The sequence below is a fragment of the Lolium rigidum genome, chromosome 3 (assembly GCF_022539505.1).
Source record: "Lolium rigidum isolate FL_2022 chromosome 3, APGP_CSIRO_Lrig_0.1, whole genome shotgun sequence".
In the NCBI taxonomy this organism is placed as follows: domain Eukaryota; kingdom Viridiplantae; phylum Streptophyta; class Magnoliopsida; order Poales; family Poaceae; genus Lolium; species Lolium rigidum.
This window is the reverse complement of record NC_061510.1, coordinates 90,246,003-90,273,376: the sequence shown is the minus strand read 5'-3', so window position 1 is coordinate 90,273,376 and position 27,374 is coordinate 90,246,003. Positions and strand designations below refer to the sequence as shown.

Genomic DNA, 27,374 nt, shown 5'->3' with positions numbered 1-27,374 from the left:
AACGGGTCTAGGCATTAACCCGAAGAGCATGTTCTGAGGTTGGAGATGTCGAGGAAGACTCTAGAGAGGCGCCTCCTGATGGCGTGTATTTCACATGTTCGTTTGGGAACCCCAAGAGGAAGGTATGATGCGCACAGCAGCAAGTTTTCCCTCAGAAAGAAACCAAGGTTTATCGAACCAGGAGGAGCCAAGAAGCACGTTGAAGGTTGATGGCGGCGGGATGTAGTGCGGCGCAACACCAGAGATTCCGGCGCCAACGTGGAACCTGCACAACACAACCAAAGTACTTTGCCCCAACGAAACAATGAGGTTGTCAATCTCACCGGCTTGCGGTAACAAAGGATTAACCGTATTGTGTGGAAGATGATTGTTTGCAAGAAAACAGTAAAACAAGTATTGCAACAGATTTGTATTTCAGTATAAAAGAATGGACCGGGGTCCACAGTTCACTAGAGGTGTCTCTCCCATAAGATAAAAGCATGTTGGGTGAACAAATTACGGTCGGGCAATTGACAAATAGAGAGGGCATAACAATGCACATACATGTCATGATAAATATAGTGAGATTTAATTGGGCATTACGACAAAGTACATAGACCGCCATCCAGCATGCATCTATCCCTAAAAAGTCCACCTTCAGGTTATCATCCGAACCCCTTCCAGTATTAAGTTGCAAAATAACAGACAATTGCATTAAGTATGGTGCGTAATGTAATCAACAACTACATCCTTAGACATAGCATCAATGTTTTATCCCTAGTTGCAACAGCACATCCACAACCTTAGAACTTTCTGTCATCGTCCCGAGATATCAATGGAGGCATGAACCCACTATCGAGCATAAATACTCCCTCTTGGAGTAAAGAGCAAAAACTTGGCCAGAGCCTCTACTAATAACGGAGAGCATGCAAGATCATAAACAACACATAGGTAATAACTTGATAATTAACATAACATAGTATTCTCTATCCATCGGATCCCGACAAACACAACATATAGTATTACGGATAGATGATCTTGATCATGTTAGGCAGCTCACAAGATCCAACAATGAAGCACAATGAGGAGAAGACAACCATCTAGCTACTGCTATGGACGCATAGTCCAGGGGTGAACTACTCACTCATCACTCCGGAGGTGACCATGGCGGTGAAGAGTCCTCCGGGAGATGAATCCCCTCTCCGGCGGGGTGCCGGAGGAGATCTCCGGAATCCCCCGAGATGGGATTGGCGGCGGCGGCGTCTCGGTAAGGTTTTACGTATCGTGGTTTTTTCGCCTCGGGGGTTTCGCGACGGAGGCTTTAAGTAGGCGGAAGGGCGAGTCGGAGGGCCGACGAGGGGCCCACACCACGGGCGGCGCGGGCCCCTCCTTGGCCGCGCCGCCTTGTGGTGTCGCCACCTCGTGGCCCCACTTCGTATGCTCTTCGGTCTTCTGGAAGGTTCGTGGCAAAATAGGCCCCTGGGTCTTGATTTCGTCCAATTCCGAGAATATTTCGTTACTAGGATTTCTGGAACCAAAAACAGCAGAAAACAGCAACTGGCACTTCGGCATCTTGTTAATAGGTTAGTTCCAGAAAATGCACGAATATGACATAAAGTGTGCATAAAACATGTAGGTATCATCAATAATATGGCATGGAACATAAGAAATTATCGATACGTCGGAGACGTATCAGCATCCCCAAGCTTAGTTCTGCTCGTCCCGAGCGAGGTAAAACGATAACAAAGATAATTTCGAAGTGACATGCCATCATAACCTTGATCATACTATTTGTAAACATATGTAGTGGATGCAGCGATCAAAACAATGGTAATGACATGAGTAAACAAGTGAATCATAAAGCAAAGACTTTTCATGAATAGTACTTCAAGACAAGCATCAATAAGTCTTGCATAAGAGTTAACTCATAAAGCAATAAATCAAAGTAAAGGCATTGAAGCAACACAAAGGAAGATTAAGTTTCAGCGGTTGCTTTCGACTTGTAACATGTATATCTCATGGATAATTGTCAACATAGAGTAATATAACAAGTTGTTGCGGTCAGAAACCCACCGGCGGGCAGCGACGGGCAACACCGTAGAGCCGGGAACAACTCAGGGTTGCGGCTGGCCCTGGTCCCTCCGAGCGACGGCCCGCAAAGCCTTCTGGTCACACGTCCGATGCTGATGCAAGGGCGTGCCACCTGACCTATACCTGGTCAGGAAGGTGTTGGATGATGCCTCGCTTAGTTTCCTGCATGGCATACACGTAAACATTAAATACGAGCCTCGATCGGCTCTCAGGTTATCCTGTGAATCGGCTCAAAGAGCCGATCCACCCATGATTCGTACAAGGTGTACGAATATATGGTGGTCCTGCTTGATCAAGATAAAGCTGAAGCGATCTACGACGATTTAGGGTTTTCACCGCATAATCGGATCATCCTACTCACGATTGGGCCTCGCGGCCACGCACGGTGATCGTGAGCCGGTCCTAGACAAGGCCTAAAAACCAACACGAGGTTGATCCCGGAACATCCTGTCTAGGACTAGCAAACGACACCCTACGCGCCGGCTGGATCCTCCAACCCTTTGTAAGGCCTAACTATTGCAGATATTAAACTAATCCTTGAAGAACAAGGAGCAACCGTAACGGATCGGATCTACTAAACAATGATCAAGCGGGGTGCCGCCCCTACACCTAAGATAGGTGTAAGGGCGGCTAGATGTATAAGGGTTGCACTACGACAGCATATAATACGAAGAACAATGCTAACCCTAACGCATCTAAGATAACTACGTTGCTCACCATCAAAAAGGCTTCAGTACGAGCAACGCATGGGAGACGAATAAACGTGTGCTGCCTAGATCGCAAGATGCGATCTAGGCAGCATGGTGCTTACCCGGAAGAAACCCTCGAGACGAAGGAGTTGGCGATGCGCCGAGATTGGTTGTGGTGAACGTTGGTTGTTGTTTATTTCATAAACCCTAGATACATATTTATAGTCCGTAGACTTTCTAACGTGGGAATAATCCCAACCGTGCACGAGGCAAACTCTAACTAACCGACACGTAATCTACTATGTTACAGATACAAGGGCAATTTAGCCCAAACTTGGTACACAAGGCCGATTCATGTATTCCTTCTATTTATATTCTTCAAGCTTATCTCCAATCACGGCCCACCTCTGATCCGGTCAAATTCTGGTGATAACACATGCCCCCCTGGTTTTGGAAATGACATTTCCAAAATCATTACGCTTTTCTTTCGTCGGGTCATGTCGTGGCAGAAGCGAAGCTGCTGCAGTATCCTTCATCACGATGCCTTGCCTCTTCCACTTCTCCGCGTGGCCTGCGAATTTTTTTTTTCATGTTGGGCACCACTTCCTCGGAAACTGCTGTGGCATTGAATCTCCACCATATCCCCTTTTATTTAACTGTTCCAAACAGCTTGCTTCTCCTTTATCCTCCTCGCATTAGCACCCAAAAAACCCTCCTGCGCCACCATGTCTTCTTCCTCCACTTCCTCTTCCGGTCTCTCTTATGGGTCTTCCTCCTCCCGCGAGACGCCGGAGGACATCCGCGCACCAGAAGAATGGGACCAGGAAGACCACGCCTCCTCCATCTGGTCCGAGGACGACCAGTCCTTGACCGGCGGGGATGAAGATCTCCAGTTCCTCGCCGACGGGGAACTGGAATCGAAAGCGAGGATGACCTGTTCCCCTGGGATGGCTGCCCCTCCTCTGAAGAAGAGGAAGAGGAAGACGATGACGACGACTCCCTCGAGGGCTACCCGCCGGCGAAACGCCTCCGCATGTGGTGGGACGACGACAGCAGCGATGATGAAGAGGAGGATGAAGCTCCCGTAGAGGGCTACGGGAGCAGCGATGAGAGCTCCGAGGATGACGACGAGGGTAGCGATGGCCCGTAGACTAGGATCTACTAGTGTAGGCCTAGTAGTAGTAGATTGGTCAACAGACCCTTCTTTTGTTCTTCCTTCTTTGAGCAATCGGCTCTTTCTTTGTAAGAAATCATGTTCATTAATGAAGAAGTTTCCCCAATTTGATTTTGCCGATTTCTTTTAAGCCGATTCTCAATGAGCCGATGGCAACGCATCGGTTTCTCATAATCCGTCCTTCATCCCTTCGACCACGGGGTGATCGCGAACTTGGTCGAAACTCAATAAGCCGATGTCAGCGCATCAAGCCCTCATGATCTATCTTTCATCTTTTCGACCAATGAGTTCGAGTTCTGCTGGATCACCACCCTTGACGAAAATCGCGACGCAGGACTAACCGATGGCCACCCAATCGGCTTCCAAAAACAGAGCATCCACCAGGCCAGCTGCCCCCCGAGCCTCAGTCGAGGTGAAGACAGTGATGCGGACACGCAGAGAAAACCGCCACGCAGAGTCAGCCAGAGCCGATCACATTCCTTCCGTGGAAAGTCAATATTGCAGATGCTCGCACAACGGCTCAGAAACAGAATTCCTCTGACACCGAGCTGGAGGTCCTTGTGTTTTGAACACGTAACTGGTACATCCTGTGTCATTGTGCTAGAGTCGATGGCCATGCATCGGCTTTGTCCCTCTGTACATTGCGAGAAACTGCGTGAGAATTTTTTTTTACAGGCCGATTTTTCTATCGGCCCCCAATGTTTCACTGCACATGTATCGCACATGTTCATCTGAAATCGGCTCTGTGATTAGCCAAGGCACTCTATGCGAACGTCGGCTTGATTAGGACCAGTGTGGACTTCTTCTAGCTCATTAGCCGACGTAACCCTATTGCCCATTAGATTGGCGTTGAACCCAGGCAGAATGGATGGTGAGGATAATTTTGGCCGATTGCTGGAATCGGCCTCCATGTCGAATTGCTCAATGAAGGTTTTGCAATGTTCCTTCATAAATCCTTGGGGCCGATCACTTGGATCGGCATCGCCACATTTGTCCATCGATGTTGCTCTTGTTACACGGTCAGGCCGGTGGATAAAACCAGCCTAACCCCGTTCTTTGTCACGTCGATGCGCTCACAGTCGTCCAAATTGACGCCTGAGAGTGGCTCTTGGCCTGATGTCTCCCAAACGTTCATGCCAGCCGTTGAAATCTCGGCTGAATCATCTGCGTGGACGACTTCTACTTCATCTCCATCCCACTGTATTAGGCATTGGTGCATCGTGGATGGAATGCAACGATTGGCGTGGATCCAATCTCTCCCTAGTAGGACAACATAGGAGCTCTTGCTGTCGACGATAAAGAACGTCGTAGGGACGGTTTTCCTTCCTACGGTCAGATCCACGTTCAGAACACCTTGTGCGTCAGACGCCTGGCCGTTGAAATCGCTCAGTGTCACATTGGTCTTGATCAGATCCGAGCTAGAGCGTCCCAACCGACGTAGCATGGAGTATGGCATAATGTTAGCTCGCCGCTCCGGTGTCCACCAACATCTTGTTGACAGGCTGCCCATTGATGTAACCTCGTAAGTACAGGGCCTTCAGATGCATGTAGCTTCTCTCTCGTGGCTTCTCAAAGATGACCGGCCGTGGGCAGCAGTCAAGTTGTGCCATAGGTGCTTCGTCTAATCCTGGAGCACTAAACTCCGTTGGAAGGATGAAGACCATGTTTGTGCCAGCCGATGTCTCATCATCGGCTTTCTTTTGTCTGGGACGCCACTCTTTCCTTTGTGGCCGACCTTCTTTGTCCGGGGTTCGGCTGAATTTTAGCGGCCAGATCAGGCCGCGCCTTCCTCAACGTGTGCGGGTATAACCTTTCAGCTTCCTCCAACCCACGTAGACGCTCGAACCCTTCGTTTTTGGGAACGGCTGAGCCCATCGGGGCACCACCTTGGCCGATGATACTTGTCTTCTTCTTCATCATCGTCCTCTAGTTCCTCGAGATCTTCCACCGAGTGGACTCGGCATGCTTGTTCCGAGGCGGGAGAGGCCCTAGACGCTTGAACACGGACACGTTAGCTGCATCCTTCTTCTTTTGTTTGCATTACGGCGATTGCCGATTGTAGGCAATCGGCTCATTCCTGAATCCCAGCAGTGTCTGAAGAAGGGGCAGTCCCAGTGCCTATCCTCGTCGTCTTGCTCCCTCGACTTTTCCTTGGCTTGGCGCTCATATCGCTCCTCGTTGCGATCATGCCGACGACGTCTCCTGTCGTCCCTAGCCAGACGATCTTTTTCATCATCGTCGTTGTATCGCCGGCGTTGGTCGTATTGACCCACATACTTGTTGAGGAGGTGATCAGAGAGAGGTCGGCGATATCTCACGTTCCTCACTTCTCCCTCCGTGATGTAGCGCTTGCCATCATGACGGAGCCGATCGCGTGGAGCGGCTCCCTCTGTGTCCTTGCTATGAGAGCAGCTGCCCTCATCTCCGTCCTTACCAGAGTGGTGCCCAGGTCCTACCATGTTGATATTGCACGAGAAATCTGGCTGGCACCCTCCATGGTAAGTACACTCCACCATGTTAACGGCGGGGAAGGGGTGTGTGTCGACCTTCATGGCGTATTGGTTGAAAATTAGACGTCCTTGTTCTATCGCCATTTGGATCTGCTGACGCCACACCCTGCAGTCGTTGGTGGCATGGGAGACCGAGTTATGCCATTTGCAGTATGGCTTTCCGTTCAGCTCCTGCACCGTGGGGATCTTGTGGCCTTCGGGTACCTTTAGCTGCTTCTCCTTGAGTAAGAGGTCGAAAATCTGCTCAGCTTTGGTCACGTCGAAGTCGAACCCTTTTGGAGGGCCTTGTGGCTTAACCCACTTGCAGGACACGGGGCTTGCCACCCGAGTCCATTCAGCCACTGCTACCTCTTGATCTCCCGCAGCACCTTCATCCTCATTTGCCTCAACCAGGGCCACCGCACGCTTGAATTTGTCCTGGTAAACATCTGGGTGGCGCTGTTCATATGCTGACAGCCTTCGCACCATGTGCGCCAATGAAGGGTAGTACGCTTGGGAGGCCACGTCCTTGATCGATGATGAGAGACCCACCACCGCCAATTCGATCGCTTCTTTTTCACTTACATGAACCGAATAGCATCGGTTCCCGACGGTCCTGAAGCGCCGGATGTATTCGACACTCGTTTCCCCGCGCTTCGTCGTACTTGTGCTAGATCGGCAATACCAGCCTCGGAAGCCTGCGAGTGATACCGTATGTGGAACTCGCTCTTCCAACCGCTTCCGGGTCCGGATTGAGTTCGGTGGCAGCGATGTGTACCACCCGAAAGCCGATCCCGTGAGGGACTCGTGCGAAGAACCTCACACGCAGCTCGTCCGATGCTTTGAGATCGTGCCCAGCTTGTGCCAAATATCGGCTCACATGCTCGATGGAGGCTGGAACCATCCGATCCGCTGAACTTTGTGAAATCAGGGAGCCGATATTTGGGTGGTAGCGGGATCAATTCGTACTCGTTGGGGTACGACTTGGTATAGCCGATTGTCCTCCTTTTCGGCATCATGCCGAACTGATCTTTCAGGATCGCACAAATTTGATCCGCGGTGATGGCTGCAGGCGTCGAACTCTGAAGATTCGCCGGAGTGGCATACTTAGCCAGCCATGCTTGCTTTTCCAGCTCTGAGCCAACTGCAGGAGCTGAGCTCTGGAGGTTTGTCGGAGTGGCATACTTAGCTAGCCACGTCTGCTTCTCAAGGTCTGTTCCCGACGTTCCTCCTGCTGTTCCAGAAGTCCCTGCTGTTGCAGCCTGGTTTGAGAGTGCCCAGTTACTGCAGTCTGGCACGTATGCGCACGTGTATCCGTGCGGGATCTCCTTGGGCGCCTCATGTAGGAATTGGTAGTCGCTAGGGTCACCACCAATCTTGTAGACGACGTATGCCGATGAGTTCGGCACTTCTGGTGCTGCCAACGCAAACGGCAGCGGTGGACGGGACCGGAGTGGCATCTCTCCTTGGCAAGTCCCCGAGCCGGTCCCGACGGAGAGTGCCGATGGCTCATGATTTCCTGGATCACGCGAAGAGCGACACGCTCCAAAGTGTTCACCGAGCTCTCGGAATGGCGGTGCGGCGAATGAGCCACCATGAAGTTGATCTCCCGACGCGGCGACCTGGTGCGTTCTTCCGACGGGGTGGACAGGTCCACTCCATCGAGCGCGCCTTCGGTGAGAACCCTTTCCACCCGATGCCATGTGAGCGGGTTCGCGTGAAAAGAGCCGATGAGGTCGGCTTCGAGGACTGCCTTGATCTCGTCATGCTTCTTCTTGAGCTCGTCAGTCAGATCCTCGTACTTGACCGGAGTGCCTTCCGCCATCTCAGATGTAGATGGCGATGCGGTGGATGTCGAAGATTGTCCCACCGAGCGTGCCAGAATGTGTTGCGGTCAGAAACCCACCGGCGGGCAGCGACGGGAAACACCGTAGAGCCGGGAACAACTCAGGGCTGCGGCTGGCCCTGGTCCCTCCGAGCGACGGCCCGCAAAGCCTTCTGCGCACACGTCCGATGCTGGTGCAAGGGCGTGCCACCCGACCTATACCTGGTCGGGAAGATGTTGGATGATGCCTCGCTTAGTTTCCTGCATGGCATACACGTAAACATTAAATACGAGCCTCGATCGGCTCTCGGGTTATCCCGTGAATCGGCTCAAAGAGCCGATCCACCCATGATTCGTACAAGGTGTACGAATATATGGTGGTCCCGCTTGATCAAGATAAAGCTGAAGCGATCTACGACGATTTAGGGTTTTCACCGCATAATCGGATCATCCTACTCACGATTGGGCCTCGCGGCCACGCACGGTGATCGTGAGCCGGTCCTAGACAAGGCCTAAAAACCAACACGAGGTTGATCCCGGAACATCATGTCTAGGACTAGCAAACGACACCCTACGCGCCGCTGGATCCTCCAACCCTTTGTAAGGCCTAACTATTGCGGATATTAAACTAATCCTTGAAGAACAAGGAGCAACCGTAACGGATCGGATCTACTAAACAATGATCAAGCGGGGTGCCGCCCCTACACCTAAGATAGGTGTAAGGGCGGCTAGATGTATAAGGGTTGCACTACGACGAGCATATGATACGAAGAACAATGCTAACCCTAACGCATCTAAGATAACTACGTTGCTCGCCATCAAAAAGGCTTCGATACGAGCAACGCATGGGAGACGAATAAACGTGTGCTGCCTAGATCGCAAGATGCGATCTAGGCAGCATGGTGCTTACCGGAAGAAACCCTCGAGACGAAGGAGTTGGCGATGCGCCGAGATTGGTTGTGGTGAACGTTGGTTGTTGTTTATTTCATAAACCCTAGATACATATTTATAGTCCGTAGACTTTCTAACGTGGGAATAATCCCAACCGTGCACGAGGCAAACTATAACTAACCTACACGTAATCTACTATGTTACAGATACAAGGGCAATTTAGCCCAAACTTGGTACACAAGGCCGATTCATGTATTTCTTCTATGTATATTCTTCAAGCTTATCTCCAATCACGGCCCACCTCTGATCCGGTCAAATTCTGGTGATAACACAAGTACAATATGCAAGTATGTAGGAATCAATGCACAGTTCACACAAGTGTTTGCTTCTTGAGGTGGAGAGAGATAGGTGAACTGACTCAACATAAAAGTAAAAAGAATGGTCCTTCAAAGAGGAAAGCATCGATTGCTATATTTGTGCTAGAGCTTTTATTTTGAAAACATGAAACAATTTTGTCAACGGTAGTAATAAAGCATATGAGTTATGTAAATTATATCTTACAAGTTGCAAGCCTCATGCATAGTATACTAATAGTGCCCGCATCTTGTCCTAATTAGCTTGAACTACCGGATCTTTGCAATGCACATGTTTTAACCAAGTGTCACAATGGGGTACCTCCATGCCGCTCTGTACAAAGGTCTAAGGAGAAAGCTCGCATTTTGGATTTCTCGCTTTTGATTATTCTCAACTTAGACATCCATACCGGGACAACATGGAAAACAGATAATGGACTCCTCTTTAATGCATAAGCATGTGGCAACAATTATTATTCTCATATGAGATTGAGGATATATGTCCAAAACTGAAACTTCCACCATGATTCATGGCTTTAGTTAGCGGCCCAATGTTCTTCTCTAACAATATGCATGCTCCAACCATTAAGGTGGTAGATCTCTCTTACTTCGGACAAGACGGATATGCATAGCAACTCACATGATATTCAACAAAGAATAGTTGATGGCGTCCCCGTAAACATGGTTATCGCACAACAAGCAACTTAATAAGAGATAAAGTGCATAAGTACATATTCAATACCACAATAGTTTTTAAGCGATTTGTCCCATGAGCTATATATTGCAAAGGTGAATGATGGAATTTTAAAGGTAGCACTCAAGCAATTTACTTTGGAATGGCGGATAAATACCATGTAGTAGGTAGGTATGGTGGACACAAATGGCATAGTGGTTGGCTCAAGGATTTTGGATGCATGAGAAGTATTTCCTCTCGATACAAGGTTTAGGCTAGCAAGGTTATTTGAAACAAACACAAGGATGAACGGTGCAGCAAAACTCACATAGAAGACATATTGTAAACATCATAAGACTCTACACCATCTTCCTTGTTGTTCAAAACTCAATACTAGATATTATCTAGACTCTAGAGAAACCAAATATGCAAACCAAATTAGCAAGCTCTAAGTGTTTCTTCATTAATGGGTGCAAAGTATATGATGCAAGAGCTTAAACATGAGCACAACAATTGCCAAGTATCAAATTATCCAAGACATTTTAGAATTACTACATGTAGCATTTTCCAATTCCAACCATATAACAATTTAACGAAGAAGAAACTTCGCCATGAATACTATGAGTAGAGCCTAAGGACATACTTGTCCATATGCTACATAGGAGCGTGTCTCTCTCCCATAAAGTGAATGCTAGGATCCATTTTATTCAAACAAAATAAAAACAAAAACAAACCGACGCTCCAAGCAAAGTGCATAAGATGTGACGGAATAAAAATATAGTTTGAGGGGAGGAACCTGATAATGTTGTCGATGAAGAAGGGGATGCGTTGGGCATCCCCAAGCTTAGACGCTTGAGTCTTCTTAGAATATGCAGGGGTGAACCACCGGGGCATCCCCAAGCTTAGAGCTTTCACTCTCCTTGATCATATTGCATCATACTCCTCTCTTGATCCTTGAAAACTTCCTCCACACCAAACTCGAAACAACTCATTAGAGGGTTAGTGCACAATAAAAATTAACATGTTCAGAGGTGACACAATCATTCTTAACACTTCCGGAAATTGCATAAAGCTACTTGGACATTAATGGATCAAAGAAATTCATCCAACATAGCAAAAGAGGCAATGCGAAATAAAAGGCAGAATCTGTCAAAACGAACGAGTCCGTAAAGATAGATTTTATTAGGCCACCGGACTTGCTCAAATGAAAATTCTCAAATTGAATGAAAGTTGCATACATATCTCACGGATCATGCACGTAAATTGGCTTAATTTTCCGAGCTACCTACAGGGAGGTAGACCCAGATTCGTGACAGACAAAGAATTCCGGAACTGCGCAGTATCCAAATCTAGTACTTACTTTACTATCAAAGACTTTACTTGGCACAACAAAACATAAAACTAAGATAAGGAGAGGTTGCTACAGTAGTAAACAACTTCCAAGACTCAAATATAAAACAAAAATACTGTAGTAAAAACATGGGTTGTCTCCCATAAGCGCTTTTCTTTAACGCCTTTCCGCTAGGCGCAGAAAGTGTAACTCAAGTATTATCGAAGGGTGGTGCACCTACATTAGCATTATTAGTGTATCTTATCCTATCCATGTCCATTTTTTCAAGGAGACTAACAAAATTAGTATGAGAACCAAGCATATTAAATTTAGCGAAGACCTTTCTAGCCTCTCTTGCTAGACCACCAAATTCTCTAAGAAGGGTTTCTAAAACAAAATCTTTCTTTTCCCCCTCTTCCAAATCACCAAGTGTAAGAAACATGTGTTGGATTATAGGATTGAGATTAACAAATTTAGTTTCCAACATGCGAACTAAAGCAGCAACAATTTCATAAGTAGGAGCAAGTTCTACCAAGTGTCTATCTTCAAAATCTTCAACGGTACTAACATGACTGAAGAATTCTTCTATATTGTTTCTCCCAATGATAGACCCGCGTCCTACCGGTATGTTTTTTGTGGTAAAATTAAAAGGAAACATGATGAATCAAGTAAAGTAAATGCAAGTAACTAATTTTTTTGTGTTTTTGATATAGAGTGCAAGACAAGTAAATAAAGTAAAGCTAGCAACTAATTTTTTTGTGTTTTGATATAATGCAGCAAACAAAGTAGTAAATAAAATAAAGCAAGACAAAAACAAAGTAAAGAGATTGAGAAGTGGAGACTCCCCTTGCAGCGTGTCTTGATCTCCCCGGCAACGGCGCTCAGAAAATATGCTTGATGGCGTGTATTTCACACGTTCGTTGGGGAACCCCAAGAGGAAGGTATGATGCGCACAGCAGCAAGTTTTCCCTCGTAAAGAAACCAAGGTTTATCGAACCAGGAGGAGCCAAGAAGCACGTTGAAGGTTGATGGCGGCGGGATGTAGTGCGGCGCAACACCAGAGATTCCGGCGCCAACGTGGAACCTGCACAACACAACCAAAGTACTTTGCCGCAACGAAACAGTGAGGTTGTCAATCTCACCGGCTTGCTGTAACTAAGGATTAACCGTATTGTGTGGAAGATGATTGTTTGCAGAGAAAACAGTAAAACAAGTATTGCAGCAGATTTGTATTTTAGTATTAAAAGAATGGACCGGGGTCCACAGTTCACTAGAGGTGTCTCTCCCATAAGATAAAAGCATGTTGGGTGAACAAATTACAGTCGGGCAATTGACAAATAGAGAGGGCATAACAATGCACATACATGTCATGATAAGTATAGTGAGATTTAATTGGGCATTACGACAAAGTACATAGACCGCCATCCAACCGCATCTATGCCTAAAAAGTCCACCTTCGAGGTTATCGTCCGAACCCCCTCCGGTATTAAGTTGCAAAGCAACAGACAATTGCATTAAGTATGGTGCGTAATGTAATCAACAACTACATCCTCGGACATAGCGCCAATGTTTTATCCCTAGTTGCAACAAGCACAGACACAACCTTAGAACTTTCGTCACTCGTCCCGAGTGTCAATGCAGGCATGAACCCACTATCGAGCATAAATACTCCCTCTTGGAGTTAAGAGCAAAAACTTGGCCAGAGCCTCTACTAATAACGGAGAGCATGCAAGATCATAAACAACGCATATGTAATAACTTGATAATTAACATAACATGTTATTCTCTATCCATCGGATCCCGACAAACACAACATAGAGTATTATAGATAGATGATCTTGATCATGTTAGGCAGCTCACAAGATCCAACAATGAAGCACAATGAGGAGAAGACAACCATCTAGCTACTGCTATGGACCCATAGTCCAGGGGTGAACTACTCACTCATCACTCCGGAGGCGACCATGGCGGTGTAGAGTCCTCCGGGAGATGAATCCCCTCTCGGCAGGGTGCCGGAGGAGATCTCCGTAATCCCCCGAGATGGGATTGGCGGCGGCGGCGTCTCCGTAAGGTTTTCCGTATCGTGGTTTTTTCGCCTCAGGGGTTTCGCGACGGAGGCTTTAAGTAGGCGGAAGGGCAGAGTCGGAGGGCTGACGAGGGGCCCACACCACGGGGCGGCGCGGGCCCCTCCTTGGCCGCGCCGCCTTGTGGTGTCGCCACCTCGTGGCCCCACTTCGTATGCTCTTCGGTCTTCCTGGAAGGTTCGTGGCAAAATAGGCCCCCGGGTCTTGATTTCGTCCAATTCCGAGAATATTTCGTTACTAGGATTTCCGGAACCAAAAACAGCGAAAACAACGAATCGGCACTTCGGCATCTTGTTAATAGGTTAGTTCCAGAAAATGCACGAATATGACATAAAGTGTGCATAAAACATGTAGGTATCATCAATAATATGGCATGGAACATAAGAAATTATCGATACGCCGGAGACGTATCACCTCCAACGATTGCTGGCCGAACAATGTCGGGCAAACTTTCGCTCGTAGCTTACGGACCACCACTTCATGCAACCGGAACTAGCCGGCATGCGCCTTGACCGGATTGCACACCCTCGACGCGGCGACCGTGCCAATGACATGGCGAGGCCACCAAACATATCGTCGTCCGCAAGCACCATCAAACATGATCCGACCGCCAAGATTCGGTGGCCACCCAAGGCCGTGCAGCCAAGGCATGGGCCGACGCTCCAACCCCAACCAGAGAGGCCATCCGTGGAGCTATAAGGTCGGGACGCCGCTTCAAGTCAGACGAGTAGCTAAGCTTGCTGCCGCTGCACCAAGGAAGCTCGGCGACAATGCTGCAGGTCCCGAAGCCACGCCACGGGATGAATGCGTCAGACCGCCGTAGATCTCACGTCGTCAAGAGGGCGGCCGAGCCCACCATGCCCCGTCAGGGTTGCGCTGTCGTCATCCGCTGCCAAGAGTTAACCCACATCATTATCCGGCAATGGCGGCGAGGGGGGGGGGGGGGGGGAAAGGAGGAGGGTAACACTACCTCTGTTCTAATGAATAAGAAATGAAGAACTGAATAACACTTACAGTATTTTTGAAAAATCAATCAAACTATATAAAGTTTGACAAAGTTTTTACAAAAGAAATTAATAGGAAGCGTGCCAGTGCCAAGTGCGGCTCCACTATCAGAAGCTCGGCACTCCTAAACAAAGTAGACGTTTAGTCAGCCGACCCGGAGGAATGGAACCTGGTTACGCGCGCACCCGTTTACGAAAAGTTTAAAAAAATGCTATTTAAAAGTTTCCAAAAAATGTGAAGTAAAATTTTGCATGTACATATTATGTTGATATTTACTCGTGTGAGTTTTCACGAAAAAATATCATTGTGTGTGGCCTGTATAAAAATGACAAAATGTCCAAATGAAAATAGTGAACAGGAATTTGTACTATTCACAGGAATAGGAATTTGCATTTTGTCATTTTTGTGTAGGTCACACAGAATGGTATTTTTCCGTGAAAACACACATGAGTAAGTATCAACATAATATCTACATGCAAAAATTTACTTCACATTTTTTGAAAACTTTTAAATAGTATTTTTTTGAACTTTTCGTAAACGGATGCGCGCGTACCCAGGTTCCATTCACCATTTTCGTTTAGTCAGCTGCTTAATTAGCGTGCATGCATGCACGCGTGCAGTAAAAGTGCTCACAGTCACAGTGAAAGAGCATACGCAGATATTCAGAACGTAAACTAGTAGCATTGTGGATAGGCTACATATTGCATGGTGACGGCACATCGCCGAGCCGCCCATTTACTCAAGGAATAGTCAAACGGGATATTGAAAATTATAGTGTCACAGTGCCACTCATCACTCCGTAAGCCGTCTATATAAACGTTGCAATAAGCAAGGAGAGATCGGACCAGCACGCACGTACTACAAACATCGATCAAGAGACACACCATCGTCCATCATATCAGAGATGGAGTCTCGCAGTGATCACCGTGCTTTCCGCTTGCTGGCCGGAGCCGTTGTGCTTCTGTGCCTGTGCGCCGCCGCCAGTGGGCTGAGCTGCGACTTCTACGACGACAGCTGCCCCGACCTGGACAGCATCGTCCAGGCGCGTGTGTCCGCCGCCATGAAGGCGGAGGCCAGGATGGGGGCATCGCTGCTCAGGCTCCACTTCCACGACTGCTTCGTCAACGTACGTCTAACAGAGAAACACACGCAGCATCTGTGCTCTGCAGTCTGCACTTCGTGGCATTTTTGGGCTCTGATGGAACATCTTGTTGGGTATGCTGAAATGAAAAACTGACTTGGGCGCGTGCGTGTGCATATATGCAGGGCTGTGACGGGTCGATCCTGCTGGACGGTCCCAACAGCGAGAAGCTGGCGCTGCCGAACCTCAACTCGGTGAGGGGGTACGAGGTCATCGACGCCATCAAGGCCGACCTCGAGAAGGCCTGCCCAGGGGTCGTCTCCTGCGCCGACGTCGTCGCCTACGCGGCTAAATACGGCGTGCTCCTTGTATGTCCCTTCGTCTCTCCCTCACTTGAATTCAGCACAAGACACAATCGAGCTACCTGTTCGACCATGTATTCAAGCATGACACTTACAATGCCAAATTTTCTTGACATGTTGATGTTCAGAGTGGAGGACCTGACTACGACGTCCGTCTGGGAAGAAAGGACGGCCTGGTGGCGAACCAGAGCGGAGCCAACAACAACCTGCCGTCGCCGTTCGACTCCATCAGCGTGATCACGCAGAGGTTCAAGGACGTCGGTCTGAACACGAAGGACGTGGTCGTGCTATCAGGCGCCCACACGATCGGGCGGTCCCGGTGCGTGCTCTTCAGCAGCCGACTGGCCAACTTCTCGGCGACCAACTCGGTGGACCCGACGCTGGACTCGTCGCTGGCGTCCAGCCTGCAGCAGCTCTGCCGCGGCGGCGACGGCAACCAGACCGCCGCGCTCGACGCCGGCTCCGCCGACGCCTTCGACAACCACTACTTCCAGAACCTGCTCGCCAAGAAGGGCCTCCTCTCCTCCGACCAGGGCCTCTTCTCCAGCCCCGACGGCGTCAACGCCACCAAGGCCCTCGTGCAGGCGTACAGCACCAACAGCCAGCGCTTCCTCTGCGACTTCGGCGACTCCATGATCAAGATGGGCAACATACCCCCGCTCAACGCCTCCGCCGGCCAGATCCGCAAGAAGTGCAGCGCCGTCAACTGATCATGCATGCATGCAGCAGCTGCGTTCTGCCGGCATCACCAATAATTCACCACTGCATCTAGCTACAGATTTTGCTTCCGCATGAACCCGGCCAGTCGTGAACGTCGCACTGTCAAGAGCCATGTCGTGCGTTTGGATGTGTGTACGTTCGTGTGAGATTGTCCTCTTGTGTTGTGTACTGCTTAGTTTCGTTTGGTTCAAGCTAGCTAGGATGCAAGTTGCTCGTCCTCTGAACCTGCAGCTGCATCGTGTACGTGTCAATTGACGGATGAGTGATATACCTATCAGGGCTCTGCGAAATAGCAGGCAAAATTAATAAAAGAATATGTAGCTGCCGCTACGGTTTGATCAGTAGCTGCATCGTTCCCTACTTCCCTGAATGATGTTCAGTTGAAGTCTTGAACAAGCAAGCCAGATTGAATGCCAACGGCTCCTTAATATGCAAGGACTTTCAGGTATCGCATTTCCGTGACGCTTGCTGTCCGTTCCACTGTTCTGAGAACGATGCCTTGTCTTCTCTATAATTAGAAAGTTTAGTACGTGCTAAGACTGTTCGAATAGAGTACGATCTAATCCTTATTAATTAGGAACTTTTCAAATACGCGTGTCACTGATGGCACCAAGCGGTCAAAATCATATAAGCATCAACTGACATGCATTGTGGTACTGTGGCGAATGCGATCTCTGGCTCTGGCTCTGGCTGGGGAGCAAACTAATTAAGACCCTGCAGCGGTTACCAGCTGAATTTGACAAGCAGTTGGAGAAATGGAGGAAAACCACAAACCGTAGCTTGAGCTACATGTAGCTCGTTTTTTTTTAAAATTAAATATAATATTTTAAAGTTTCAACAAAATCTGAAAATAAATTGGTGATGTAGACAATCTTGTGTTCTACAAGCATGAAAATTTTCAACTCAAAATATCTTATATTCAAGGCTATGCAAAAATGAAAAATTCTGAAATCTATAATAGTGAATAGTACAAACTCTCACTATCTCAAAATCTGTCAGATTTTGTCATTTTTCTGCTGCCTCGGATATATGATATTTGGGGTTCAAATTTTACACAATGATAGAACTCAACATTGCCTACATCTTGATTTTTTGTCCGATTTTTTTTCAAACTTAGAATGCCATTTTTGAAATTATCAAAAAAGGATCTATGTGTAGTCCGTCCTACAAAAGTCCACACTGGAGAAATGGAGTGCTTCCAGGTTCAGATTGCGGAGATTCACCGAGAGGTCTCTTCATCTCGTTGGCGACTACCTGATAGACTGAGTGATAGTTCTGATTTGATCAGATCATGAGAAAAAAAGAAGTCCATTGTCTCTGATGTACTAGAAAATAGAAATCATTGCCTGCCTCATTTTCTCTTGAGTTGGATCCATCACTTTGTCTGGGTTGTCACACTGGCCACATTCAACAAATTGTCACTGAAGTTCTTTCTGAAGAGGATTTTTCAGTACTTGCGTGTACACTGTAGATCCAAGTGCAGACCAACCATATCCAGGGCCAGTGCAAATGCACAATCACATATGCATGGTAGGCACCGGACTAGCATAAAGTTAAGACAGTGTGTGTACTGTTTCAGTTTGTTGGCACCGTATTATTGCTCGTTTGATAAAAAAATATTTACAGGCGCCGATCGATAGAAAACCGGGCATGCTGCATGCATGTAAAGCGCCTTTGTCCTCATACCTGCATTAATGAACTGTCATCTGAAAGGGACGTGGTGACGGATTCCCCTGGACATCAGATGATTGAGCCATTCTTCAGATTCAAGCAAAGGGCCTCTCGTGATCACCATGGCTGGCTATAAAGCTCGCTTCTGAGACCGAGACAGTGAACCACCGAGCCACATGCACTGATGCACACATAGCACAGACTGAGCGTCCTGCACCTGCAACTGCAAACACGTACAACGTACGTGTGCGCGCACTCCTCCATTATACCAAGTGAAGAAGAGATGGTCTGCGGCGTTTACCACGGCAGCGCTCGCGCCGTCCTCCTGGCCGTCGCCGTCGCGCTCGTCGTCGGCGTCGGCGGCGGCGCGGCCCAGCAGCAGCAGCTGAGCGAGAAGTTCTACGAGGGCTCATGCCCGTCGGTGCACAGGGTGGTGCGGCGTGTGCTGAAGGCGGCGCACCGTGCCGACGCGCGCATCTACGCCAGCCTCACCCGCCTCCACTTCCACGACTGCTTCGTGCAGGGCTGCGACGGCTCCATCCTGCTGGACAACAGCTCCAGCGTCGTGTCGGAGAAGTACGCGAGGCCCAACAACAACTCGGCGCGCGGGTTCGAGGTGGTGGACGATGTCAAGGCGGCGCTCGAGAAGGCCTGCCCCAGCGTCGTCTCCTGCGCCGACATCCTCGCCATCGCCGCCAAGGTCTCCGTCGAGCTGGTATGTCACTCTATGTCTCTATAGGCTCTAGCTACTGGCAACCGACGTATAGATTTTTTCTTTTATTTTCAAGCATTTGGCAACTCCCATAATTGGGCCTTGTTCAAAAGGGAACCTCATTTGAATTTGACTAGGCGCACATGTTTTGGCTAACGACAATGTACTGCTGGCAAGGTGCTAGATAAAAGTCGCGGTAGTTGTAGCCTACATATATACTACTTTTTTTTTGACAATTACATATATACTACCTTTGTTCTCATTTAATCGACGCTCTATCCACAACTGTGCATCGATTAATTACAATCGGAGGGAGTAGTACATACTACTATGTCCGAGGCTGTAGCAATAGTACTCCCTCTTTGCCACAATGTACTTCATAGTTCATACTAAGATGTTTTGAAAAATACTTGACCAAGTTCGTTGAGGAAATTATCTATATCTACAATACAAAATGTATACCATATAAAAAATATACATCACAATGAATTTAATACTATTGATTTGATGTTCTAGATGCTGATATGTTTTCTACATACCTGATCAAACTTAACGCCGTTTAACTTTGCAAAACACTTATATGCACTATCTATATCTTGGTAAGGAGGTAGTATTTGAGAACCGTTGGCTCAAAATAATTGAGCTACACACGATGGCTATCGATTGCATTATTGAGCTACACACCAGCTAGCATAGCAAAACCGAAAAAGACAGAACCTAGTACGAGGTGTGGGGGCGGGATATCAAAATCACATCACACCAAACCTTTCATTTCGTGCCGCTCTTTTATCCAACACACTGTCACACATGACAAAAGGACGTCTCATGGATCGCACATCGTGTTTGTTCGCTTTTGCACGCAGTCCGGAGGCCCCCGGTGGCGCGTCCCGCTCGGCCGGCGCGACGGCACCACGGCCAACATCACCGGGGCCAACAGCCTCCTCCCGAGCCCCCGCAACAACCTCACCATCCTCCAGCGCAAGTTCGCCGCCGTCGGCCTCGACGACACCGACCTCGTCGCCCTCTCAGGTAAACGACAACCCACACCTCACCATCGTCTGCAAGCTCTCGATCACGCCGTGATTCTGACGCTCGTTGCTTCGTGGATCGCAGGCGCGCACACGTTCGGGCGCGCGCAGTGCCAGTTCGTGACGGACCGGCTGTACAACTTCAGCAAGACGGGCAAGCCGGACCCGACGCTGGACGGGGGCTACCGGGCTCTGCTGGCGGCGAGCTGCCCGCGGCGGGGCGGCAACAAGACGGCGCTCAACGACCTCGACCCGGCCACGCCCGACGCCTTCGACAAGAGCTACTTCGCCAACCTCGAGGCCAACCGCGGGTTCCTCCGCTCCGACCAGGAGCTCTTCTCGGCGCCCGGCGCGCCCACGGCGGCCATCGTCGACCGCTTCGCCAGCAGCGAGAAGGCCTTCTTCAGGAGCTTCGCCGCGTCCATGATCAAGATGGGGAACGTCAAGGTGCTGACGGGCGGCCAGGGGGAGGTCCGGAAGAACTGCAGAATGGTCAATAATGGAAGCTAGAAAGCGGGGATGCGTGGTGAGGTTGTAAATGCGATGAATGCACATTCACGCATTCTTTTTTGTGGTCTGTAATGTTCCATCTATGATGCGCTCGAGCTTGTACCAGCTTTGAATATGTAATTTATGAATTTGTTCATGATTTATGTACGTACCATTATCCATTTTTTTGCCGCCAGGACCATGCACTATGTGTGTCAAAAACGAATCAAAACGTTTATTAAATCAATTCTACACATAATAGAGCACCACAGGAAAAGTGAACCAACAATTTGGTTCGACTCATCTGGGATGGAAATTGATAATTTTATATCCATAGCTTGGTGAAGTGGCCCACTTACTTTAAGATAGTCTTTTCATACTGCAATGGAGTAAGTAAAATATACATCTTTGATTTCTGTTGGGCCCACTTATACTGCTTGATCCGGTTTCATACATAGTAGCAAATGTGACTCGATTCATTGTCTCACAAACTTTTTCTATGAATCGGCACCACATAGTATATGGCCTTAGTAACATCATGTGCTTGATCGCGGATAAACTCTTAGACCGTCTCCACCGGCGCCCCCATAGCGGTCCCGATAGCGATTTCGGGGCCTACGTGATTTTTGGGCTCGCACTGGTCCTTCCCAAACGGCGTCGGCTATTTTTCGAACCCAATAGAAGCGTTGGAAACCCCGTGCCGCCCCCTTGGCCAAGGGCGCGAATCGGGCGCGCCGGCGCCTCGCGACACGACGATTTTCGCGGGCGGGGGCGCCTTGTCAGCGAGAGAACGAGACGGTTCGCATCGGAAACGACGTGGGGAGGTTGGTCGTCATCGTTAATAGCCTCCCGCGCGAAAACCCAAGTGGCGACGAGGAGGGCGACTGGCCACGCAGCGTCCACCTACCTTACCCACGCGCCTTTAATGCGCGTCCGTCGCCTCCCTTAAAACCACACTAGCGCGCACTTCTCTCTGTTCCCCGCCTTCCGAGCTGGCAAAGGAGGAGAAGGCTGACGAGGACGACAGCTGGTCCTTCAGGGCATCCAACGATGACGGCGATGACCTGGACTTTAGCGCCTTCGAATCCCAGCGCTGCTAGATGTTTTTTTAGTTTTTAAGTTTAAATTCGCGTTAAGTTTGTACAAATTTCGTTCGAACTTCGTATGGATATCGATTTCAAAATTTTATTTTACTATCGGGACCGCCGGTTTGGGGGCGTCGGTGTGTGAGCAGCTTCCCCAAATATAGAGGATGCACTGCCGGCGCCCCCCATACGATAGTGTCGGCGCCCCTGCCGGTACCTATTTGGGGCTGCTAATGGAGATGCTCTTAGTGTTGGAGATATGCCCAAGATGGAATAATAAAGTGGTTTTTATTATATCTTTGTGTTTATGATAATTTTTTTGCATTCCATGCTAGAATTGTATTAACCAGAAACAATAATACTTGTATGTTATGTAAACATAAAAGAGTCCCTAGTAAGCCTCTTGTTGAATTAGCTTGTTGATTAATAGATGATCATGGTTTCCTGATCATGAACATTGAATGTTGTTAATAACAAGGTTATCTCATTAGGAGAATGATATAATGGACACACACCTATAATAAGCGTAGCATAAGATCAAGTCATTAAGTTCGTCTTGCTATAAGATTTTGATACATAGTAACCTAATCCTTCGACCATGAGATCATGTAAATCACTTATACCGGATGGGTACTTTGGTTACATCAAATGCCACTGCGTAAATGGGTGGTTATAAAGATGGGATTAAGTATTCGGAAAGTATGAGTTGAGGCATATAGATCAAGAGTGGGATTTGTCCATCCTGATGACGGATAGATATGCTCTAGGCCCTCTCGGTGGAATATCGTCTAATTAGCTTGCAAGATTGTGACAAGGTCACAAGATATGACATACCATAGTACGAGTAAATTTTACTTGTCGGTAACGAGGTTGAACTAGGTATGGAGATACCGATCAAACCTCGGACAAGTAAAGTATCGCGTGACAAAGGGAATCAGTATCGTATGTTAATGATTCAATCAATCACTAAGTTATCGCTGAATATGTGGGAGCTATTATGGATCTCCAGGTCTCACTATTGGTTATTGATCAGAGAGGAGTCTCGATCATGTCCGCATAGTTCACGAAACGTAGGGTGACGCACTTAAGGTTCGATGTCGTATAGTAGATTTTGAATATGAGATGGAGACTGAATGTTTTTCGGAGTCTCGGATGGGATCCAGGACATCACGAGGAGGTCCGGAATGGTCCGGAGAATAAGATTCATGTAAGGGAAGTTAATTTCCGGGGTTCGGAATAGTTCGGGATTTTTCCGGTGGAAGACCAGGAAGCTTCTAGAAGGTTCCGAAGGGTCCACCCATGGGCCCACGATCCCGGGAGGGGCCGCCTAAGCCGAGGGGATGCAGCTTACCCCTAATGGGCCAGGCGCACCAGCCCTCAAGGCCCAGGCCGGCCAGCCCCCCTAGGGTTTAGGGAAACCCTAATTTGGTAGGCTGGGGGGGAAGGAAAGTTCCCCCCTCCCCTTGCGCAAGCCCTAGATGGGTTTTGGGCGTGGGGGGCACCCCAACCGGCCCTCCCCACTATATAAAGAGGGGAGGGGTGGCCGACCAAGGCTCTCCCCTGAAACCCTAGCCGCCACCTCTCCTCCCTCCTCTTCCTCCCTGCTCCGGCTTAGGCGAAGCCCTGCAGGGATTCTCCTCCACCACCACGACCAAGATGTCATGCTGTTGGGATTCCGAGGAGATCTACCACACCTCCGCTGCCCGCTGGAACGGGGAGATAAAGGACCTCATCGACACCGTACGTGCGACCGAGTACGGAAGTGCTGCCAGATTGCAGCACCGGAACGATCGTCTACATCAACCACGAGATCTGATCTCATTTAGGCTTTGGATCTTCGAGGGTTAGTCTCTCTTCTTTCTCGTTGCTTCGATCTTCATAGATTAGATCTTGGCTTTTCCTAGATTGGATATTGGTTTTGTTCTTATTCACGGTAGTATTTTTTTGTTTTCTATGCAACGAACTCATCACTTAGCTATATATAGCCTATCGTGGCATATAAGTCCTACTCGGCAGTGACATGAGAAATATTTCGCATCATTGGTGACAGCTGTTTTTTTCGAAAAGGGGGAGCTGTGGGATCTGCATCGAATCGATGTCTACAACCTTGATTTATATGCTCTAACGTTTTTCACCCTACTTTTAATAACATAAAAATCTCGCTTACCGTGCGCTGCTCGCGGTGAGCTGCCCCCGCGGCTCGCACGACGCACGTTTGACTTCTATCGCGTGGTCCTGGTAAAGCCACTTCATGATTGGGGCCCACATGAGTCTCGGCGTCTTGTCCTTGGCACGCGAGTCTCCTCTTCCCCAAATCCATACGCGACTACTCGAACTTGCTGTCGGGCGCCGCTGCTGGCCCCGACTCCTTCTCCCCCCACGACTAGTGCCGCCATTGTGTGCCCCGAGTACCTCCTCTCCCCGGCGACTACCAGCGTTGCCGTTTTCCCCGACTTCTTCCTCCTTGGGCCTCCATTCACACCGCCCCGCATGTAATTTCTCAAGTCCGCCTCCTCTATGGACGTCATTGGCCGAGCTCTACCCTGCTTGAGGAGATGGGAGCGCTACTTCCAGCAAGGGCACTCGATGCTTCATGCGGGCGGACCTTGATGCAGCCTTCGATGGTCAGTGGCGCGCCCTTGTTTCCCGCGCGCCGCCACCACTCTGCTCACCCCCCCGCCAGCCCAATCCCACCACTGATGCGGAGCGCTCGTCCAGACGGAGCTCGGCGGGGCTGCCCCGCTCAGCCATGCCATCGCTGGAAGCCATGGTGTCTTGGACCAGAGGTTGCTGGTGCTAGGACTCGCTGGGAAGTAGCAGGGCCATGGAGCGGCCCTCGGCAAAGCTGGTCCTAGGTGCAGCTTTTCGTGACCCGAACTTAGGCCAACACCCCCGACAACCTCCACTGTAGCATGCATCCGTTGATGGTCGTCGGTGCTCCCATCGGTGCTGCAATGAACATCATCACCGGTGGTGCTTCGTCACGGTGCTTTGAATAGCACAAAGTATTGTGCTACAAAGTCTCCAATGAGGTTCCCAACGACTCGGTACGGTTGGCGACAGAGCTGCAAAGAATAAGTTGTTGTGCTGCGAGCGATGGGCAGCGACGAAGCTGCAAATGAAGATTGGTGATGTTGTGAATGCAAGGGCAGCTAAGGTGCAAAGGAAGGTTTATGCCGCTGCAAACAGTTTACGATGGTGTTGCAAACAGTTTACGGTGGTGTTGCAAACGGTCAGTGATGGTGCTGCAAACGATTATCGACTCTGTTGCAAACAGTCACCAAGGGAGCTACCAATAGTCCGTGTCGATGCTGAGAAGAAACCGACGGTGCTGCCAATCGGAGTTGGAATGTTGTCGGTAGTGCTCCAACGAAAGGAGTAATTTTTTCACGTTGCTACAACAGTATAGATCTTTTGCTACAAATGTTCTTTGGTTCTGCTACTTTAGCATAAGTTGTTGCAACAAGATCTTGAGCGAGGTCTCTGGTTCTCTGACGATGTCTTCGCCAATGTCTCCGACGAGTATCCGGCGAGGTCCGTCTCCGGTAAGTTTTTTCTTTTTCATTTTTAAGCGAACCATTTTTTTTACTTTTATGAAGTAAAATAAACTTTTTTGATGCGACGAAACAAAGTCTAAAGGTTTCAAATAAAGATGGGCACTGTCACACAACTAAGCCACTCCGGAGGATCCTCAGGGCCCTCCTATTTTAAAGTTTGGCCCGAGGTATGTCCCCGAGTCTTCAAAATGAATGGTGTGCGAGTTGCGAAATCGAAATAATCCCCTCGATGATCCATGGGAGCGGTGTCCCTTGCTTTGCACACTCCCCGGAGACCAGACGCGACCATCCTTTACAGCCGAGATTTAGAGCATCCCCAGCCGTTGGGGCTCCCCAGGCCAAAATCCGGCACTATTTAGCGCCGGATTGGATGAAAGTTTGGCGTGGGGAGGCCCATTTTCCCAGCGGCGAGCCCATGGTCGACTGCTGACGTTCACCCACCACGTGCATATCGACGGTGCAGTCGCCGGGAAGGGCAACCGTCGGAGTGCCCTCGTTGCATTGAACCTCCGTAATGGTACGCGAAGTGGTATGGGGAGCCCAAACGCCTCGTCGGGAACGGTCGAAGTGGCCTCGACGCGAGAACCGCCGTAATGGAGCAAGAACTCCGCGGAGTAGCAACCGCCGCTCTCTTCGTCGATAGAACTACATATACGGTTTTCGACGGCCGACGCCTTTCATCTATTCTCTCCTCACCATCCTCTGTCATCAACGAGCGATCTCTCTTGGCCATGGGACACCGACAGCGAGGGGAAGCCGCCTGGATGGCGCCATTGGTGGGATCGAGCTGCACCGTCCAATAGCGACGATTCCCCGCCGCCGGCCAGCGAGGACGAGTGGGATGACGATGACGAGGAGGACGAAGAGGCCGAGGAGTAGGCCGAGGAAGAGGCCGAGGAGGAGGAGGAGCAGGAGGAGGAGGAGGAGGAGGAGGAGGAAGAGGCTGAGGACGTGGCGGCCCGGGCGATGGCGAAGGCAAAGGCTCAGCCGGCGACCACCTTCGACGATGAGGAGGACTCAAATTCCTCCGACGAGGAGGTGACGAGCTGGAAGAGTCGCCGCCACGACGATGAGGCGGGGCCATTGATACGTCTCAAACGTATCTATAATTTCTTATGTTCCATGCTTGTTTTATGACAATACCTACATGTTTTGTTCACACTTTATATCGTTTTTATGCATTTTCCGGAACTAACCTATTGACGAGATGCCGAAGGGCCAGTTGCCGTTTTCTGCTGTTTTTGGTTTCAGAAATCCTAGTAAGGAAATATTCTCGGAATCGGACGAAATCAACGCCCAGCATCCTATTTTTCCACGAAGCTTCCAGAACACCCGAGAGCCAGCAGAGGAGGGCCATAGGGCCACCAGATGACAGGGTGGCGCGGCCGGGGCCCGGGCCGCGCCCCTATTGTGTCACCGCCTCGTCGGCCCTCCGACTCCGCCTCTTCGCCTATTTAAAGGTCCCCGACCTAAAACCTCGACACGGAAAAGCCACGGTACGAGAAACCTTCCGGAGCCGCCCCATCGCGAAGCCAAGATCCGGGGACAGGAGTCTCCGTTCCGGCACGCCGCCGGACGGGGAAGTGCCCCCGGAAGGCTCCTCCATCGACACCACCGCCATCTTCATCACCGCTGCTATCTCCCATGAGGAGGGAGTAGTTCTCCATCGAGGCTAAGGGCTGTACCGGTAGCTATGTGGTTAATCTCTCTCCTATGTACTTCAATACAATGATCTCATGAGCTGCCTTACATGATTGAGATTCATATGAGTTTTATATCACTATTCATCTATGTGTTACTCTAGTGATGTTATTAAAGTATTCTATTCCTCCTCCATGGTGTAATGGTGACAATGTGTGCATCATGTAGTACTTGGCGTAGGTTATGATTGTGATCTCTTGTAGATTATGAAGTTAACTATTACTATGATAGTATTGATGTGATTTATTCCTCCTTCATAGTGTGTCGGTGACAGTGTGCATGCTATGTTAGTGACATAGGCATCCCCAATGGGCCTGCCGAAGATAGTACCCGGGGTTTACTGAAGGCCCACGACTCGAAGAATAAGAAGAATCGGAAGCCCAAG

At 49.2% G+C, this 27,374-nt stretch overlaps 2 protein-coding genes across 2 annotated transcripts; both read left to right on the top strand.

Moving 5' to 3' along the window:
- The first annotated feature begins 15,487 nt into the window (after positions 1–15,487).
- LOC124697470 (peroxidase N-like) lies at positions 15,488–16,937 on the top strand. Its single transcript, XM_047230056.1, has 3 exons — positions 15,488–15,709; positions 15,850–16,032; positions 16,155–16,937. The coding sequence occupies exons 1-3, from the start codon at positions 15,488–15,490 to the stop codon at positions 16,734–16,736; spliced, it is 987 nt and encodes a 328-aa protein (XP_047086012.1). The 3' UTR covers positions 16,737–16,937.
- Positions 16,938–18,700: 1,763 nt separating this feature from the next.
- LOC124695169 (peroxidase A2-like) lies at positions 18,701–20,667 on the top strand. The gene is made up of 3 exons (XM_047228051.1): positions 18,701–19,132; positions 19,993–20,158; positions 20,243–20,667. The coding sequence occupies exons 1-3, from the start codon at positions 18,701–18,703 to the stop codon at positions 20,665–20,667; spliced, it is 1,023 nt and encodes a 340-aa protein (XP_047084007.1).
- The last annotated feature ends 6,707 nt before the right edge of the window (positions 20,668–27,374 follow it).

Excerpts from the sequence above, each read along its gene's own strand:
- LOC124697470 (XM_047230056.1), top strand. The coding sequence starts at position 15,488 with ATGGAGTCTCGCAGTGATCACCGTGCTTTCCGCTTGCTGGCCGGAGCC. Across the intron at positions 15,710-15,849 it reads TCCACGACTGCTTCGTCAAC|GGCTGTGACGGGTCGATCCT; the intron begins GTACGTCTAACA and ends GCATATATGCAG. Across the intron at positions 16,033-16,154 it reads CTAAATACGGCGTGCTCCTT|AGTGGAGGACCTGACTACGA; the intron begins GTATGTCCCTTC and ends GTTGATGTTCAG.
- LOC124695169 (XM_047228051.1), top strand. The coding sequence starts at position 18,701 with ATGGTCTGCGGCGTTTACCACGGCAGCGCTCGCGCCGTCCTCCTGGCC. Across the intron at positions 19,133-19,992 it reads CCAAGGTCTCCGTCGAGCTG|TCCGGAGGCCCCCGGTGGCG; the intron begins GTATGTCACTCT and ends TTTTGCACGCAG. Across the intron at positions 20,159-20,242 it reads CGACCTCGTCGCCCTCTCAG|GCGCGCACACGTTCGGGCGC; the intron begins GTAAACGACAAC and ends CGTGGATCGCAG.